Source organism: Acomys russatus, chromosome 11 (genome assembly GCF_903995435.1).
Source record: "Acomys russatus chromosome 11, mAcoRus1.1, whole genome shotgun sequence".
In the NCBI taxonomy this organism is placed as follows: Eukaryota; Metazoa; Chordata; class Mammalia; order Rodentia; family Muridae; genus Acomys; species Acomys russatus.
The window spans coordinates 7,633,688-7,652,830 of NC_067147.1; the positions used below are offsets into that span (position 1 = coordinate 7,633,688).

Below are 19,143 nucleotides of genomic sequence, written 5' to 3' on the forward strand. Positions count from 1 at the left end.
CCCTGCCTCGGAGGGACACAGAGGAGAGTCATAGACACGTTTACATGCACCACACACATACAGTAGACACAGAACTCTTGCTAGCCCTGATCTATTAGCTTGCTAGCATCACTAAATATCACAAAATGAGTGATGTAAGCCGCAAATTTGTTTTCTCACTCTTCCGGAGGCCAGAAGTCTGAGATCAAGATGCTACCAAGCTGGGTCTTTCTGCCGGCCAGGAGAAAAAGATCTCTTCTAGGCCTTTGCCCGAGGACAAGCATCTCCTCCCTGTACAGCCTCACGTTCCCACCATAGGCGTCAGGGTCCACAGCCTCTTCCACAGGCATCGTCTGCCACACGGGATTGGAGTCCACCCTTGTAGCCTCATTTTGACATCTTTACCCATGTAAGAGCCTGAATCCAAATACGCACATGTTCTAAGACCCCAAGGTTAGAGTTTCAGCATCTAAATGTGGAACAAGCCAGCCCATCACATCAGGGATGGCTCGTTTCTCTAGAATACCTTCAAGGACACAAAAACTAGAAACACACACACACACACACACACACACACACACACACACACACCATTATATTTAAAAAAATAAGAGGACATGAATTTCAGAAGGAATAGGAGGGAAAGGACAGGACTTGAGAAAGGAGAGGATAGGGGAAGGATGAAAATAATGTACTCATGAAGTTCTCAGAAAATAAGATTAAAATTAAATTAGAAAGAAAATTGTTTAAAATTCTATTTCCTAGCTATATTGTGTGTAGTTTAAAATATTCAAACATTTAAACGTAAATATAAATTTTAATGCAAAAATGTTTATTTTAGGAGCTGGAGAGATGGCTCAATGATTAAGAGCACTAGCTGTTCTTCCAGAGGACCTGGGTTCAATTCCCAGCACCCACATGTCCACCCGTAACTCCAGTTTCAGGGGATCTGTCACTTTCACGTAGGCATACACACAGGCAAAACACCAAAACACGTAAAATAAAATAAATCTTTTAAAAATGCTTATTTTAAATAAGATACACTTTAAATAATTTTAATATGCTGTACACATTCAAGAAATAATACATTTGCACAAGCATTTATTAGTTTTTCTCAAATACTTTCCCTTTTATCATATAAATTAAAAATAATTTAATGTGTCTGGGTGTGTATCTATGTGAGTGGATGCCAAGTGTGTGTGGATGCTTCTAGAGACCAAAAGATATAGGATGTCCTGAAACCGGAGAAACGAGTCGTTGTGAGCTGCCTTACCTGGGGCATGTAAAGTTTATTTATTTATTTTATTTTTTGAGACAGGGTTTAATTATTTCCTGCTCCACAGGCTATGTGACCCTGAGAGAGTAGAGCCTAAAAATAATGTGGCCTAAAGCCTTTTGCAATACTCAACGTTCTCCAGAGTACCAGACAGTTTATACTCTGCAGTTAAAAAGAGTCACATGAGTGACGTGTCCGATTACAAGGGCAAGACGCACCAGGCGGGTGAGCTGCGTGTGGTGCACAAGCCACAGAGGGCAAAAACATGTTTTTCCATAGAGACCAGTTGTAATGAACAAAGCTAAAGGAAGCTTGCGCCTATCCGCTGGCAGGGGCAAGAAAGCATATTTCAAAGCCATGCCTCTGTGTTTGAAGAAGCTGAGGTCGCAAGACTGTTTTCTTCGAGTTTTCTCACAGGCACTCAAGAATGCCCCTCGAAAGACTGGGTCTTTGGACTGTGTTCCGACAGGATTTGTCTGTGTAGCCCTAGCTGACTTGGATCTTACTCCATAGACAACGCTGTCCTCAATCTCAGAGATCAGCCTCCCTCTGCCTCCTGAGTGCTGGCATCAAAGGTTTGCGCCACCATGCTCGGCTGACTGATTCTTGTCAGTAGGTAATATCTGCTCTGTTTCATTATTTCTGTTGAAGTCTACATCAGGCTGGCTTACATTTTGAATAGTTTAAGTAATTATTTGAAAATAATTCAAATGTCTGTCAGATGTATTGGGCCAGAAGGCTGAAGAAGATGCTCCAACGTCATAGTTTTGGGTGACTGCTCAGGCAGCAAACTGTCTCTGTCATCTTCTCATGTAGGAAGCTACTAACCTGCACTCCTGTATACTCAGGTAATCAAGTTTATTTCTTCTCAAGTCCCTGATGGGGTTGAAGACCAGATAGTTCAGTTCTACAATGAAGCTTAGTTGTTTGGGGGTTAAGATGTTTTTAGGTCTAGACATGTTTTAAGTTGATAATGACGAGCTGTGATGGAGACTGATTTACATTCAGAATTTTAGACTCACCAAGATAGGAAAGATGTTATTTTCAAGGCTGCCAAATACAAACAGCCCAAACACTATGAATGTAACATCTATGTGATTCCTGATTGTTTCATGGTTCTTCTTGGTGTAGGTAGTGTATTGTATATGCATGTAATAATATAAATGTATATGTAAAAAATAAAAATATTTAATAAATAAAAACAAAATAACTCAATTAAATGTTGGAGGGTTTGCTTTTGTTTTTGTTTTTGTTTATTTTGTTTTGTTTTGAGACAGGGTTTCTCTGTGTAGCCCTGGCTGTCCTGGATTCACTTTGTAGACCAGGCTGGCCTTGAACTCAGAGAGATCACCTGCCTCTGCCTCCCAAGTATCAGGTGTGTGCTACCACCTGGCTTATATTGGCGATCTTAAATTAATACTTATGTAAATTTGGGGCATGTGTATGTAGTGGTGCATTTTTGTACACATGTTCATGTGTGGGGATGAATTTGTGGATGTCGTGGGTATAGAAGCTCCATGTTGATGCCCATGCCGTCTCTGATCGGTCTCCAGTGTACTTAGAGAGACAAGGTCTCCTACTGAACCCGGGGCTGAAGCGTCTACACACGTAGCTACCTGCCCGGCGCTGCAGCCTTTGATCCCCACCAGAAACTTCCGGAACTTCCTCCTGTCTGCCCTGTCAGAAGCAAGTCTAGTCTGCCCCCTTGCTCTGGCAAACATGCAAGATTTCATCCTACACACCTCTTTCTGTCTCCTCGACCCCACCCCACCCCACCCCACCCCACCCAAGCTCTAAGTAAATATTCTTGGTTACGTCTTTTCACACATCCTAAAATCTGACATCTTCTCCAACATGCCCAGTGCAAACCAGGCCTGCGTAACTTCATCCTTCTGCTGGTGATGTGTGGAACCACCCAAGGCCACCAATGCTTGGCCAATGTGCAGTCCTACGAGTTCTATTCCCCAAATCCTCCCCTCCCCCACCTCCTCCCCACTTGTTTCTCTCTTACCTCCATGCATCGCCCGAGAACGAGGCCTGTTGTGCTATTGAACATGAGTGTTTGTGTAGCTTTCCAATTCCCTTTGTGTAGTACCCCTCAGACTGCAACCTGATTTCTCTCATTTCCAGGCCGATTTGCTTGGGATCTAGGCACATTTTCCTTTGGACCTATGTCTTTGGCTTGGTTTAGTTTGAGACAAGGTCTTGTTTTGTCGCCCAGGCTGTGGTCAATATCCAAGATTTCATCCTACGTGATTCTATCTCCCCCATCCCACCCCTATCATCCCCAGGCCTGGGCTCAAGTGATCTGACTGTCTCAGGCCCCTCAGCAGCTGGGACTCCAGGCAAACACCACTACATGTAGGCTTTAAAAAAAAAAAACCCAAACAACAACAACAACAACAAAAATCTACTTTTACACAAGGCACCTAAGCATAGAGCGGGAGTCAGCAAACTTGTCCTGTTGAGAGTTAGATGGAAAATACTTCCGTGTCTGGGAGTCACAAACTTGTCTATAGCCTCTATTCTTCTTTGTAGTCAAGGCTATAGTCTACTAGAAACACCAACACCCTTGGGAAAAATACTCAATGAAAGTCAAGGCTCACGTTTTGAGGAAAGGCTATGACCCTCTAATACAATATCTCACGTTGTGGTGACACTTCAAGGATAAAATTATTTTCCTTGCTACTTCTTAAGTGTAAGTTTGCTACTGATATGAATCACATGTAAAGATTGACTATCCCACAGTCTTCGGAGACCCCCAAGGGGTCGCACGCACAGGTTGAGCGCCACTGCTCTAGCCAGGCTGATGGGGGCGGGGGTTGGGAATGAAGGATCGCATCTCGGGGGTGGGATGAGAGAGGAAACATCTCTACAGACACTGAAAGAAAAGCACGGGTACATTATGGACAGTTTTTTGCCAACTGAATTTACGAAAGCCTACCAATTCCATGACAGACACAAAGTAACAAGATACAAAGGTACAGCAGGACCAAAAGTGTGGCTCGGTAGTAGAGAACTGGCCTAGGTGCAGGGTCCATGTTCAGAACCCAAAAGCAAGAAGGAAGAGGAAGAGGAAGGAGGGAGGGAGGGAGGGAAGGAAGCTGCCACCACCAGCCATTCTGCATCTCCTAAAGAAACTCGCGTGTCATAATCTTCCCACAAAGGAAACTGAAAATCTAGGTAACTTTGTTAGGGAACTCTATCAACACTTAAGAGGACAGCCTCTCTCTCTCTTTTTTTCTTTTTTATTAATTCATTCCTATTACATCTCAATTGTTATCCCATCCCTTGTATCCTCCCATTCCTCCCTCCCTCCCGCTTTCACTCTATTCCCCTCCCCTATGACTGTGACTGAGGGGGACTTCCTCCTCCTTTATATGCTCATAGGGTATCAAATCTCTTCTTGGTAGCCTGGACAGTGTCTCTTAAGATGATTTTCTCAGATGTTGGGCCCAGCAACAAAATACTGACACTACAGGACCATGTGAAACAGAAAAAAAAAAAAAAAAAGTCCACAGAAACACCAAGTATTGTCAAAACACCAAGGCAATTCAATGAAAATATATTTATTTATAATATATTACATTATACGTTTATATAAATATAAATTACACACACACACATACACACACACACAATTTTTTGAGACAGGATCTCACTATGTAGCCTCTGCTGACCTGACCTCTGGAACTCAAAAGATTGGTCTGCCTCTGCCTCCCTGTTGCTAAGAGTGAAGACATGTACTGCAATACCCAGCTTCCCCCACGCCTTTTTTTTTTTTTTTTTAACATTATTTATTTTGCTTGTGAGTACGGGCGTGTGGTTGCACACATTCTATGGAAGCAATCAGAGGACAACCTATGGAACCAGTTCTCCCCTCCCGCCTGTGGGTCTCTGGGATCAAAGCCCAGGCTGGCAGCCTTAGTGTTAGTTACCTGTGCATGCTAAGCCATCTCATCTCATCACCAGAAAGCATATTATTTTCTTTTTAAATATTTAAAAAAAATTTTTATGTACATTGGTGTTTTGACTGCATGACTGTTTGTGTGAGGGTGTTGGGTCCCCTGGAACAGGAGTTACAGACAGTTGTGAGCTGCCATGTGGGTGTTGGGATTTGAATCAGGGACCTCAGGAAGAGTAGTCAGTGCTCTTAACTGCTAAGCCATCTCCCCAGCCCAAAAGTATATTATTTTCAACAATGATAGTGGAATAAATTGATGGCTTGTGCAAAATAACGAACCCCAATGCTTACCTGATACACTTACAAAACCTAACTCAAAATTAAGCACAGGACTAAACGTAAGTTAAATCAATAATACTTCTAGAATAAAATAAAGAGAAATTATCATTTACCTAAGGTTTGGACTTTATTAAATTCAAAACTGTTGCTTGGTATGATAGCGAATATCTGTAACTGCAGCATTTGCGATGCAGGAGAATCACAAGTTCAAGGCCAGCCTGGGTGTTATAGTACCTCTAAAAACCAAAATTAACAAATAAGAATAAATCTAACTAAATTGACTCTCTCCCGTTGAAATAGTCAAGGCTGGTTTCCTAAGAGAAGGAATGCTCACCGGTATCGCGTTAAAAGACATGTTTCCAGTAGGAAACTTGTCAATTGCAGCGGACCCACCAGCTCCTTTTCAACGCCTGAATCCCCTTTAAGAGCCCAGCCATGACATCACCTTACTGACGCCGCGCAGCCTACCTTGGCAACGCCCGGTAGCCAAGAAGAACTTCCGGGCAGTCTCAATTGGCTAACCGGCTTCAAGAGGCCCCGCCCCCTCCCCCCAGCAACCACCGGAGCGCCGGCCGTCAATCAGGTCAGTTGGCAGCTGTGATTGGCCGCGGGGTCGGGTTCGCGTAGGCAGCGCACTGGGGGGGGGAGGGGTGCGGCGCGACGTCTAGAGTCGGGTCGGTCCTGGTTCTCCTGCGCGCCTTGTAGCCCGCCGGTCCTCCTGCAGCCCGCCTGCTGGGCAGGGCCGGCTCGGCCGGGCCATGGAGTCCTACGACATCATCGCCAACCAGCCCGTGGTCATCGACAATGTGAGGCCGGGCAGCTGCGGGGGGAGGGCTGTGACCCGCCCAGGGGTCGCAGGCGGCGGCGCGCAGTGGCCCGTACCACGCTGCCCTGCGGGGGCCAGGGGTGGCTCTCGGGACCTCCTCCCTCGGAGCCCAGGATGTGCTGGACAGCTGGATGCCGCTAGGCGGTCCTTGGTGCTCTAGGCCGGTGGACGCGTCTGTCTTGGGTAGAAGCACTGGGCAAATTCGACCACCGGCTCATTGCTTGGTGGTCAGCTCTGGCTGCCCGATGGAGGTCTACTGACATTTGACCTTTTGAACACTGCTGGCCTTATCGCTTGGAGGGCCGGGTGATCTTTAGCAACACTTCCCATGGGGCTGCACCCAGAGGCAAACGCCGCATGTTAATTTCTACCGGCCACCACATGGTGGCCTCTTTAACCTCCCTCCCTTTTTGAACGTGCAGGACCATTTTCCCCGGGACGGAGCAGTAGCAGTTAGGGGTAGTTGTTTGCCAGCCTGGAAGGAAAGAGGTCCCGTTTCCACGGCTTTGTCTTCCAGCGCCTGGGTTCTGCCTGCCTTCGCCTGCTCTAGGAGATGTCTGGCCTCAGAGGCCTTGACGTGGCTGGGGTTTTCTGTGGCTGTGCCTAGAGCTGATGCTTCTAGTGTGTAGGCCTTGGAGTTTTTGACAGTGACACAATTCTGCTCTTTCTGGGAGCTGACACCTTCCCACGTGATCCCCGGATGGAGTCCCTTTGTGGCTGCCTTTTTTTGGAACCAACGTGTGGGCTCCTTTAAATCATAACTTGTTTATCCGGGAGGCTAGTCCCGGACTTGGGGGTGTGCTTGCAGTCAGACTGGTGTCCTGGCAGACTACAGTGAGCATCGGGCTACTTTCCTTCTTGGTGGCTAACATGTTTATAAGCTCAGAGGCACCTGACTGGTCCCCTGTGGGCTTAGATCCCCTCGCTGGTATCTTGTACATATTTCTGCTCTGCACACCCAGAAGGTTGTGATAGAGATTGGTGGGCAGAGGGTGTGAGAAGGTGACGTGTTTGCTGACTGGAAGGTCTGCCAGGTTCTTGTTGAAAGCCTAGGTCCAGCTTCCAGGCTGGGGCAGGGACTAGGACAGGCTCTCCTCTTACTACCCAGGGAAGGTGCTTGAGAAAGACACCAGTCTTTCCACACACTTAGTAGTCTCCCCCAGTGAGCCCAGTATGTGCACCATTCCTGCTGGTGAGGATTGGACTCCTGACTAGAAGGACACTGAGGTAGCATCTAGCTATCTTTGACATGTAGCTGTGTCCCTCCTCTCACGGGAACTACCATAGCACTCACAGAGGAGGAGGTGTGTAATGGTTTCTCTCCTCTTGCTCCCTTCTGCTGCGGTAACTGTTGATAACCTCCACCCAGGAGATGCCCCTGACATCTCCTCTCATCTTCCCTCCCCCTTGATTTCCTGGACCCTAGCCAATAAGAATCCCTATGGCAGGAAACACAGCATCCCTCCTAGTTTTAAACTAACAGTACTTGTAAGTGATCTTGTTCTCTAGGCTGCTTCCTGCCAGCCTTGGTGGGACTGCCAGCTCTCTCCACTTGGGGACACTGGCTGCATCTGAAGTCAATAGTAAGAGCTAAACATTGCTTTTCCTTGCAGGGTTCAGGGGTGATCAAGGCTGGCTTTGCAGGAGACCAGATTCCTAAGTACTGTTTTCCAAACTAGTAAGTGTTGTTGGGGCAGTAGCTCTGCCTGATTGGCTTTGGGGGCCCTGTGGTGTCACAGTTTCCTTCTTGAGGGCAAGTCCCCCCTCTGCCCATAAGAGGAAACAGACTGGTGAGGTCTGGGTGAGAGAGCGTCTTACCTTTGTTTCTGGGGGAGCCTGAGAGGAGAAGCAGCCAGCATTGCCCTGGGGATGGGGTGTGGTAATGGCTGCAGCAGGAATAAAAAGGAATCTCTCTCTAGGGAAAGAGCAAAACTCCCACAGAGAGCTGGGGGAGGGCACACAGTCACCCCTTCATCCCTGGAAAGGTTTTTCTGATGATGGGTTTGGGTGAACCCTAGCCTCCAGAAAGCTAAACAATACCCACCCCCACCCCCAGAAATGGTTTCATCTGTTTATATTTCGCCTCTAGGAACTGTTCCCTCTCCACACACACCCAAGGTAGTGCTAGTGGTGACAGGGTTTCCAGGGTGGTACTGTTCCAGAGAGCTTGGAGTGCCCGGCCCTGAGTGCCCACTAGGAAGGTTCCCTCTGGAGCCTGGAGCACCTCCCAGAGCTTGAAGGATCTGTCAGTGGCTTACAGATGAGAGACTAGAGCTGGACCCTCAAGTCCCCTGGAGTGGCTTTAAGAATTACAGAAGCCATAGGCTGGACATGATGGAGCATGCCTTTAATCCTAGCATTGGGGAGGCAGAGGCAGGCGGATTGCTGTGAGTTCAAGGCCAGCCTGGTCTACAAAGCGAGTCTAGGACAGCCAAGGCTACAAAGAGAGACCTTGTCTCAAAAAAAAAAAAAAAAAAGACTTGCAGGCCTGTCTGGGGACAAGGCCATCCTGGAGTACTGAGGCCGTCAGCCTCCCATCCAGAACTCTGGGTGGGTGTCGGGGAAAGCCGTTGGCGGTGTGTGGGGAATGTGGGTCACGATTTGGAATGGCAGCTCATCAGAGTTGTGCTTGCCAAGAACTGAGTCTGTCTTCTGGAAGCCCTGGCAGTGGGGAGGGCTACAGAAGAAAGCCACTGCACAGTCCTAGGTCTGTCCCCCATCTATCAGCAGACAAGAGGCTGGGCTCAGCCACTGTGGCTACAGATGGCCGACCCTTGCTATCGCCAGGCCATGAAGGGGTCCTGTCCGCTCACACGCAGCCGTCCCTGGCTGCCCTCTAGAGCTCTGCAGTTGGACTACAGTTTCCCCGGACATAGGTTCAGCCATTCACCTGCCCATCTCACTGACCTTCTGTGTCCTTGCAGTGTGGGACGGCCAAAGCACATGCGGGTTATGGCTGGAGCCCTGGAGGGAGACCTGTTCATTGGACCGAAAGCAGAGGTAACTGTCCCTAAGTTGCGTTCCTCAGTCACAGGGGAGCTGGCAGGTGATGAGAGCACCTGTTCTAGGATTTCCGTGCCTCTCAACTTCAGTTGTTCAGTGCTGTGTGTGTGTGTATATTTGTGTGTGGGGGGGGGGCAAGGCAGCCCCCTTCTGTGAGATGCAAATGAAGTGACATTCCTGAGGATCAGGGTTTGGAAACTGTAGGAGAAAGAAGTGGATTAAGACCACTAGCCTGTTATCACAGTCCTCAGGAGGGGTGGAGGCAGGAGGATCAGAAGTTCAGAGTCATCTTCAGCTACCCCCAAGAGTGCTTTAAGAATCAGATTCACCTAGATTTGATGGGCCTGACACTCCTCTGAGGAAGACTGGGGCCATTTCTCACTCTGGCTAGACTGACCTGGGCACGTAACTTACTCACTGGAAGTAATTGTCATCTTGGAGGCTGACTGCCTCCATCTACTAACCTAGGCCTAGAATGTTTTCGGCCTCTGAGATTTACTGCTGAATAAGCTAATCCTTTCTAGCTCTTTCTAAACACTGGCTGGCTGGTTCAACTCAGCTATTCTGGCTCAAACTCCTCACTAAGCTGACTGATTCAAACTGGCTTCTCTCAGCTTCTGACTGAATTGCACTGCTTGGCCTCAAACTCTAGCAGTCTGTTCCGGCTCCTTCTCGTTCTCTGGCTCATTCTCTCTGCAATCTGTCTTTGTAAAACTGTCCTGATAAGACTGCCTCCTCTCTCTTAAGTCACCTCTCTTTCCCTTCTGTTCTTGTGAGCATAACCTATTCCGTCAAATCTTTCTCACTGTCGTCACTTTGTCTCCTCCCCCTCAGTTAGACCTTACTTTCAAACATGGCTGCTTCCTTCTACAAACTAACCTCTCCTACATTGTTTGGGATGAAAGGTGTGTGCTAAGGATGTGTCTGTATTCCAGCCAGAGGGATTAAAGATGCACTGGATTAAAATTCCTCCACAGGGGACTGCAGAGCCAGATCAGACCCTGAGGGAGCCTGTGTAGGGTATGAGAGGAGGGCCAGCCCAGCATGGGCAGCCAGGTGGGCATCTGGGGAACAAAGGCACAGTCCCAGGGCCTGGGAAAGGAAGGCCTGAATCGAAGGGAAGATGAGAGGCTCTGGGACTGTTGTGAGAGAAGCTAAGTGTCCCCTAGAGGGACATCTGAGGGCAGGAGGAGGTGGCATATCCTGTAGAAGACAGATGAGGACTGGTTGGAGAGCTGGGCCAAGAGGCCAGCATTGCAGCTTTGCTCAGGAGGGACGATGTAACAGGAGCACTGGCTGGGGTGCTGCAGGTGGCCGCTGATCAGTACAGAAGGAGACACTGGAGAGAGCCTAGGCGGTGATGGGGAAGCAGTGGGGTGAGAGGAGGGACTGTGGGATATGGCACGTTTCGAGAATTCTCTCTCAGAAACATAGCTCTTTATGAGGCCCCAGTGAGAAACCAGACTAGGATCCCAGCACCATCCACCCCGGGGAATCAGAGACTAGGAGCAAGGGAAACCCGCAGCCGTCCCCAGCCTGTATACACTAGCAGTTCAAGACCCTGAGACCATATGCAGCTAGGGCAGACCTGCCGGTCAGTGGAGGTACAGGCAGGAGAGATAGCAGGTCCAGTGACACCTCCCCCCCCAACCCCTCTTCTATGGGAATCTCGGCAGGCCTGCTCGCAAGGCTTCTTGCACGCAGGTACAGTTGATCTGATGATAATGGTTTCTTTTTTGCTTGGATTATTATATTCGGTAACACTCTACCCCTTCCTTCAGCTCTTAGAGTCTACACACACACACACACCCTCTCTCTCTCTCTCTCTCTCTCTCTCCCTCCCTCTCCCCCTTCCTTCAGCTCTTAGAGTCTACACACACACACACACACACACACACACACACACACACTACCCCTTCCTTCAGCTCTTAGAGTCTACACACACACACACACCCTCTCTCTCTCTCTCTCTCTCTCTCTCCCTCTCCCCCTTCCTTCAGCTCTTAGAGTCTACACACACACACACACACACACACACACACACACACACACACACACACTTCAGCAGTGTGCCCTGAGCTTTGGAGATACATAAATACCTGGCTTTACTCCAGCGTCAGAGAGTACCAAGCCCTCATACCACCTCGACCATCTCTGAGTCTATAGTCTTGGTGGTACTCTTTCTGCAAAAACACAAGAAAACGGGGAAAAGGAAACACAAAGACACCCAGTGGAAGCGGACGGCAGTAAGCACCTATGTTCGTAAACACGTTAACCAGGCACATCACATTCATTTTAAAATTATTGCAGTTGCTTCCTTCTTAGGGCCTGTGACTTTCCCTATCCGTGGAGCATTTCTGTCTGAACTCACAGTACAGGGTGTAAATTCTTGTCTGTGGAGCAGGCCTTAAGTCTAATCAGAAAGCTGGTTGTATCCTGAACAGTTAATGCTATTATTTCACTAGCCGGCACATGTTGCCTGGCACTTCTAGTGTAGTATGCCGGGCCTGCCACCAAGTAGGACTTTGGACCATAGTTTTCCCCAGCTGCCTTCATTGCTATAAGGCTGAGCAGCGGAGGGGGACTCTTCAACATAGTCTCAGCTGGATTGTTCCAGGCTTTGCCGCTGAAGCATGCAATGATTTCAGCCAGTAGGGTCTTACCCTCTAGTGTTGGCATACAACCAATAGCATCACTGTTTGGGGGCCCATAGGCCTTGGCCAACCCACCCCTAGCGCTGGGATGCTGTTAATAACCTCAGAGCCTCCTGAAGTCTAGTTCCCACTCTCACGAGGTACCCTGCACTTGTCCTTTAATCATTACATGCACCAGTGGTTACAGAATTCTCTGTTACCTTTAGCGTTTCTATTGCGACAAAACACCATGACCGAAAAACAAGCTGGGGAGGAAGGGGCTTACTCAGCTTACACTTACTTCCACCTTGCTGTTCATCATTGAAAGAAGTCAGGACAGGAACTCAAGCAGGGCAGGAGCTGATGCAGAGGCCATGCAGGGTGCTGCTTACTGGCTTGCTCCCCATGGCTTGCTCAGCCTGCTTTCTTACAGAGGTCAGGACCGCCATGGCAGGGTGGCACTGCCCACAGTGGGCTGGGCCCTTCTCAATCAGTCACTAATTGAGAAAATGCCCCACGGCTGGGTCTCATTGGCATTTTCTCAGTTGAGGTTCCCTCCTTTCAGATGACTTTAGTTTGTGTCAAGTTGACATAAGAACAGCCAGCACAGTGGGTGTTGTCTGTGCTTCAGCCAACCATAGAGCCCCCCCCCCCCCCCCCCCGCCGAGAATTTCATCCTTGAGCCTGGCCTTGTACCCTCTGTGAACTGACTTCCCGCCCGTGCTCGCTTAGATGCACTGTGAAGTCTTTCAGACAGGCTTCCAAACCTGCAGAGCACTCGCGTTAGCATTCTGTCATCTGTGTAATTAAACCTTCTACTGGGGGTGCCCAGGATGACAAAGCAAGGCACTAGGTCACCATCCCATGATCACCAGTGTTGTGAAGACAACCTTGAAGTGCTCTCAGAGTCCATTTCAGGCAAGTATCAGTTCTCAGAAACCCAAAGCTGAGGCTATAACGTAGAACGTTAGTGGGGTCCAATACAGCATCAAACGAATCCACTTGTTTGTGTAAGTTATCCAGCCTCCTCATGGGGGTGGGGCACTTTTATGGATTCCTGATGCATTTTCCTATGCTTTATGAATTCAATGGGGGCACAAGTGGCTCAAGCTGACCAGACCCAAGGCCAAGGGAAACAGATTTGTCACGCCCACTCACCTCACAGGTTGGCAGTATAGTGCTGCTATAGCCAAGATGGTGCCTCTCCACTTGCCACACCTGGCTGCTTAAGGACTTCTGCTTGGGTCCCTCTGTACTCCCCTTCCCCAAGAGAAAAAATGTAACAGCGTTCCCTGGAGGAAGTTGCCCAACTCTGGTCAAACTTAATCTTTTTCCGCTGCACCACTTCAGCCCGTTTCCATGGCCTGAGACTCGTTGCCTTTGATATTCTTGGGTGCTACCAGGAACCAAGGAACATCTCGTTCCAGTACCCACCCGAGCCCAAATAGTTTTTTGGGTTTTGGAGGGAAGGGGTAAAACGGGGTGTCCCCCCCACCCCAGGCTGTCCTGAAACTGGCCATATAGACCAGGCTAGCCTCAGATACACAGGGATCCACCTGTCCTCAGATCTCAGGAAGGGCTTTTCAACACAGATCTGAGTTGTGTAACTTTTGGTCCTCCACCTGTGAGAAAATGCAGCCAGCACCACTCTCTCCTCCTCCTTTCCGCCTTTCTTTCTCAATCCAAGGCTAACATGGAGGCTGCAGTCCCTCCCTCACACAGGGCAGCTTCTCTCTGGGCTTCAGGAACAGGGCCAGGGCCATTGTAGCTGTACCTACAAGGAGGGAACCGTGGCTGTGGATGCCCCACCTTCAGTGTGGCTCCAGCTGCCTGCTTGCTCATCTGGAGCAGGAGCAGGGCCCGTGCTTCCCCCAAACTCATCCTTGTCTTGTCATATCCTGCTGACTACCAGGCGTGTTGGGAGAATTCCTTCCCAAGGAGATAACGCCTTTCTCCTCCTGCTGAGGCTCCTGCCACAAGCCATCGTACAGTTTCATCAGAGTTTACCCTGGAGAGCTGTATTGGGCTTACTTAGAGTCGGGGTGAGGGGCTACTGAGAGGAGTATGGGAAACCCCAAAGCACCTGGGACGTTCTCACCCCTTTAGCCTTCCCCAGCCTATGCACTCGGCACCTCTCAGGCCACATACAGTTAGGCCAGAAGTGCATACAAATGATTGGGGAATCTTGGGTGAGGGCCCATGAGCCTTCCCCACGCTCAGTCAGCAGGCCTGTCTGTGATACTTCTTGCCAGTAGGCACAGCTGACCTGATGAAAATGGCTGCTGTTTTGCTCAAAAGACTATTCAGTAAGGCATGTTGCCATCTTCCCTGGTCCTCACCGAGTTGAGGCCAGCTGAGCTCCAGGAGCCTCTGTTCAGAACGGGGAGAAACCCAACAGACAGAGGCAAGAGGCAGCTTCGCAGTGTGCAGCAGCGCCCCGTGAAGGCCAATTGCTATGTCCGCCTTTGTCCCTGTCCTTAGGAGCACCGGGGGCTTCTGACCATCCGCTACCCCATGGAGCACGGCGTGGTGCGCGACTGGAACGACATGGAGCGCATCTGGCAGTACGTGTACTCTAAGGACCAGCTGCAGACCTTCTCCGAGGAGGTGTGGAGCCCTCCCTGCACGCTCCTGGCTTCCTGACTGTCCTTTCCCACACCCTGTCTACTATAGATAGGACCTTCTGTGGTGTGTGTGTGTGTGTGTGTGTGTGTGTGTGTGTGTGTCAGTGACAGCCAGGCAAAATTTTTCTTTTTTTAAATAATGCATTTTTTTATATGTACGTTGGTGTTTTGCCTGCATATATATCTGTGTGAGATCCCTGGAACAAGAGTTCCAGACAGTTGTGAGCTGCCATGTGGGTGCTGGGAATTGAACTCGGGTCCTCTGTAAGAGCAGTGCTCTTACCCGCTGAGCCATCTCTCCAGCTGCAGGCAGAATTTTCCAGGGCCTCGGTTTGGAGTCCTCAGGAGGGACAGGTGGCTGTTCACTGGTGCTTTCAGCTCAGGGAGGCTCTGTTAGGGCCTAGCTCTTCTTTGTGTATGTGTGACTCCCTCCTCTCTCCTAGCACCCAGTTCTTCTGACAGAGGCCCCACTGAACCCCAGTAAGAACCGAGAGAAGGCGGCAGAGGTGTTCTTTGAGACCTTCAATGTTCCTGCACTGTTTATCTCCATGCAGGCCGTGCTCAGCCTGTGAGTACCCGAAGCCCTCAGCCTCTTGATCCCCGCCATGCCTGTTTCTAGACTAGTAAAAATAATATCCCAGGGTCCTTTGCGGGGTTGAAGAGGTCCTCTCACTCAGTGGCTGACCTGCCACCTGACCTGGTGGCAGGTACGCAACAGGACGCACAACAGGAGTGGTTCTAGACTCGGGTGACGGGGTCACTCACGCTGTCCCCATCTATGAGGGCTTTGCGATGCCACACTCCATCATGCGGGTAGACATTGCGGGCCGTGACGTCTCTCGATATCTGAGGCTGCTGCTGCGCAAGGAAGGGGCTGACTTTCACACCTCGGCTGAGTTTGAGGTTGTCCGGACCATCAAAGAGGTGATGAAGAAAGAGCATGGGGATGTGGGTGTGGCTGGGGCTGGGGAGGCCGCGAGAGGAAAGCCCTGCTGCAGCCTGCGTAACAGTGTACCTGCCCACACAGCGGGCCTGCTACCTGTCCATCAACCCACAAAAGGACGAGGCTCTAGAGACCGAGAAGGTGCAGTACACCCTTCCAGACGGCAGCACACTTGATGTAAGTGGCCAGGCCTGATTCTAGGGTAGTAGCTGACCTCGGGGAAGGGCGGCTTCTTTGGAGAACCTGTGTGTCTTCTCCACAGGTGGGCCCTGCACGCTTCCGGGCCCCTGAGCTGCTGTTCCAGCCAGACCTGGTGGGAGATGAGAGTGAGGGGCTCCATGAGGTGCTGGCCTTCGCCATCCATAAGTCCGACATGGACCTTCGCCGGACACTGTTCTCCAATATTGTGCTCTCAGGGGGCTCTACACTCTTTAAAGGTACTGTTGGGGGTGGCAAGACCAAGGCCCATAGTGGCTAGCACCTCGACCACTGTCTAGAGCCAACAATGTGCTACCTCCATCACCTTTTTGGTGGTACCCAGTGAGCTGGGTTTTGTGGTAGGAGAGATGGTTTTAGTTTGGTGTTGGGTTTTTGGTTTAGGGGTAGTTTGTTGTTGTTGTTGGTGGTGGTGGTTTGGTTTGGTAGTCTTGGGTGTCCTGGACTTGCTGTGTAGACCAGGCTGGTCTCAAACTCACAGTGATCCGCATGCCTCTGCCTCCCTGAGTGCTGGGATTAAAGGTGTGTACCCAGCTAGTTTTTTTTTTTTTTTTTTTTTTTTTTAGGAGGCTCAATTTAAAATTAAATTACGCCAGGCGTGCAGCATACACCTGTTGTTTTAGTACTCAGGAGGCTGAGGCAAGATCCTGAGTTCATTGCCAAGCTTGGCTTACACAGGATGAGACACTCTTTAAAAAAAGAACCAAAACAATAATCAACCTCTAAAATGAAGTTTTCCTTAGCTTGTGCCTTTGCAGTGTGACTTGGTAAAGAGTCGTGAGGGAGGACATGGGGCCAGTGGAGCTGCATGGCCTTAGATCCATCCCATGTCAGTCTCTGAGCAAGCTGTACCCACTGCAGCCAGGGTGCTGCATCATGGGCCCCCAGTCCTGCTGGAAGAGGGACAGCAACAGCTAGGGTCTAAAGGCCACCATGGCAAGGAGGCTGGCTGTGGTCCAGGGTTGGCCATCCTTGTATCCACAGGCTTTGGAGACAGGCTACTAAGTGAGGTAAAGAAGCTTGCCCCAAAGGACGTTAAAATCAAGGTGAGACAGAAAACCTCCCGGGCAGAGGGTGCTGGGTGATGTGACCCTCTGAGATGGGACCCCCTCCAAGCCCATTTCCCATTCTCCACTCTGCCCTAGCACTCATGTCCTCACTGCTTTGGGTTTAAGAGTGGCAGCTGTGTGAGGACAGGTGTTTACGCAACCATTTGCTCCTTCTAGATCTCAGCTCCTCAGGAGCGGCTGTACTCCACCTGGATCGGGTGAGAAGGGGCTCAGGCAGAAGGCTTGGGAGAGACTGGCCCAGAGGAGTGGATGGTGTCTTTCCCAAGTGAAAGGATGGGACGTCTGAGGACCAGGGGGTGGCAGCTGGCCCAGCATGCAGGTACTAAATAGTGTCCCTCTATCCTGACAGCGGCTCCATCCTCGCTTCCTTGGACACCTTCAAGAAGATGTGGGTATCCAAAAAGGAATATGAAGAAGATGGCTCCCGTGCGATTCATCGCAAAACCTTCTAATGCCCAAGGAAGGTGGACATATTGGGAGAGAGGGAGGAAAGGGGAGCCAGAGCTCTTGACCCTTTTTGGTCTGGGTTCATGTTCTAGGCTTAGGGTCCCCTGCATGCCCTGACCCCGGAGCAGGTGGTGCTCGCCTGTAGCCCTCCCCTCCCCTGTGCTCAACAGACACACACACAGACACACACAGAAAGTAACAGGCAGCCACATGGATGGCAGGCCCAAGCTGGAGCATAGGAATTGAACCCAACATTGAGTTGGTGTGGGTGACCACACCAGGGCCACTTTGGCCTTGAAGCTCCAAGACCAGACACTCATGTGCTCCATTTGCTCTGACAGGCCCCCTCTGGGGCTAGAACCCCTCCATCACTGGAGTTAGCTGGGGGCGAGGGGCAGCCAGGAGCTCCCATGGGGTAGTGAGGCACACTGGTGTGTTTCGTGCCACCTCCTCTTTCCGGCCTGACGGGCCTGCCTGGACCCTTGCACACCTAGTCTTTCTGGGCAAATGTCCTATATGGACTGACTAGGGAACAGTCCTCCATTCCCAACGACGGAATGTGGCCACGGGTCAGAGCATCAGAGCCATGGGCAGCCACAGCTGTGGTTTGCCTCCTCCCTTTCAAAGCACTACATTGACTTGCTTTTCCCTCGGTGACCTAAACAGGAAGGGGTTGATGGTCTTTATTTCCTGAAGGGAAGCCACTTAATCAGGAATCAGACCCAAAGGGTAGATAGGGCCCCACCTCCCTCTCCAGATCTGAACAGTAATTTAACACAGTTGCCTGAAAAATAATTCTTTTTATAAATCATTATAGTAATAATTATGGACAAAGCCCAATGTGTGGCTCTGATTCTTGTGGCTCTATGTGCTCTCATTTGCTCACCCATCCCTGGGGATGTTGAAAGGAAGGACCAGAGGGAACTCAGCATGACACTGGCATAGTTCAGGAGCTTGAGGCCTTCAGTGGTTGGCAGGGCAACAGGACAAATGAGACCAGCTTCAGTGCCCTCTCATGTGATGGGGGCACCTGCAGAGGCACAGGATCGGGCAGGGATGCAGGCTCATTAGCTGAGGGCAGCATGAGAAGGGGAGGGCAGCCTAGGAGTGGACCAGGCTCGGGGGAAGCAGCAGAAGGCAGTCTGTCAGTGTGGGTGCCTACCACACAACACGTGACAAGAGACAGCTTGGCCCCAAGACCACTCAGCTTAGAGGAGCAAGACTCCACCCATTTTGGAACAGTGTGGGGCTGACACGGCTGAACCAATTGCTGGGTCCTGCTGGCTTGTAAGAGCTCAGGTCAGCCAGTGCTTAGGGAGGCCTTTGACAGTGAGGCTGGAGAGGTTGGCAAGGAAGGCACGGTGACACAAACCAAAGAGGCCGCTTGGGCCAGCGTGTAGAGGGCCTGGAGAAGGGTGCTAGCTGTGTGCGAGGTGACAAGTGGTTACTATGGAAGAGTAGTGATCAGAGCCAAGTATTGAAAGCTATAGGCCAAAGTACTGATCAGGTGTGTGTGCAGGGGATTCTGTGTGGCCATAGGGTCATAGCGCAGCATCAAAGTTTACACAGAGACCTTCGCTAAGGGACCTTGCAAGCCAGCTCTTGTGCAGGGTTCTGCGGCACCACTGGCTCCCAGCCACCTGTGTCCAGCACTTACTGCTGAGCCCCTCCCTCAGATGCCCCACATTTTGTCATCTCCAAGTCTGTGGTCTCTGGCAGTACCTTTGCTACCCATCCTGTCCTACTAAGGGCCCCCTAGCCTAGCTCATGAGCCTACTCCAATCAGCCCACCCAGTGTGTTTGCTTGTCACCTACCGTGCGCGGGCGGGTAACCACCTCAAACCTGTAATGAGTTATAAGCCATATAATAAAATATTCATGAG

At 50.3% G+C, this 19,143-nt stretch overlaps 1 protein-coding gene across 2 annotated transcripts; it reads left to right on the top strand.

The window, feature by feature from the left end:
* Nucleotides 1-6,131: 6,131 nt before the first annotated feature.
* Actr1b (actin related protein 1B) lies at nucleotides 6,132-17,456 on the top strand. 2 transcript variants are annotated; one of them, XM_051152787.1, is made up of 11 exons: nucleotides 6,133-6,304; nucleotides 7,938-8,002; nucleotides 9,249-9,324; nucleotides 14,442-14,567; nucleotides 15,028-15,152; nucleotides 15,292-15,508; nucleotides 15,612-15,704; nucleotides 15,790-15,964; nucleotides 16,728-16,789; nucleotides 16,970-17,010; nucleotides 17,163-17,456. In XM_051152787.1, the coding sequence occupies exons 1-11, from the start codon at nucleotides 6,257-6,259 to the stop codon at nucleotides 17,263-17,265; spliced, it is 1,131 nt and encodes a 376-aa protein (XP_051008744.1). In that variant the 5' UTR covers nucleotides 6,133-6,256; the 3' UTR covers nucleotides 17,266-17,456. The 2 variants fall into 2 exon arrangements, with proteins under 2 accessions (XP_051008745.1, XP_051008744.1); XM_051152788.1 differs by lacking the exon at nucleotides 17,163-17,456 and having other exon boundaries at nucleotides 6,132-6,304; nucleotides 16,919-16,984.
* Nucleotides 17,457-19,143: the final 1,687 nt, after the last annotated feature.

Coding starts and splice junctions, on each gene's coding strand:
- Actr1b (XM_051152787.1), top strand. CDS start 6,257: ATGGAGTCCTACGACATCATCGCCAACCAGCCCGTGGTCATCGACAAT. Junction 8,003..9,248: donor AAGTACTGTTTTCCAAACTA/GTAAGTGTTGTT, acceptor GTGTCCTTGCAG/TGTGGGACGGCCAAAGCACA. Junction 15,705..15,789: donor CAGACGGCAGCACACTTGAT/GTAAGTGGCCAG, acceptor TCTTCTCCACAG/GTGGGCCCTGCACGCTTCCG.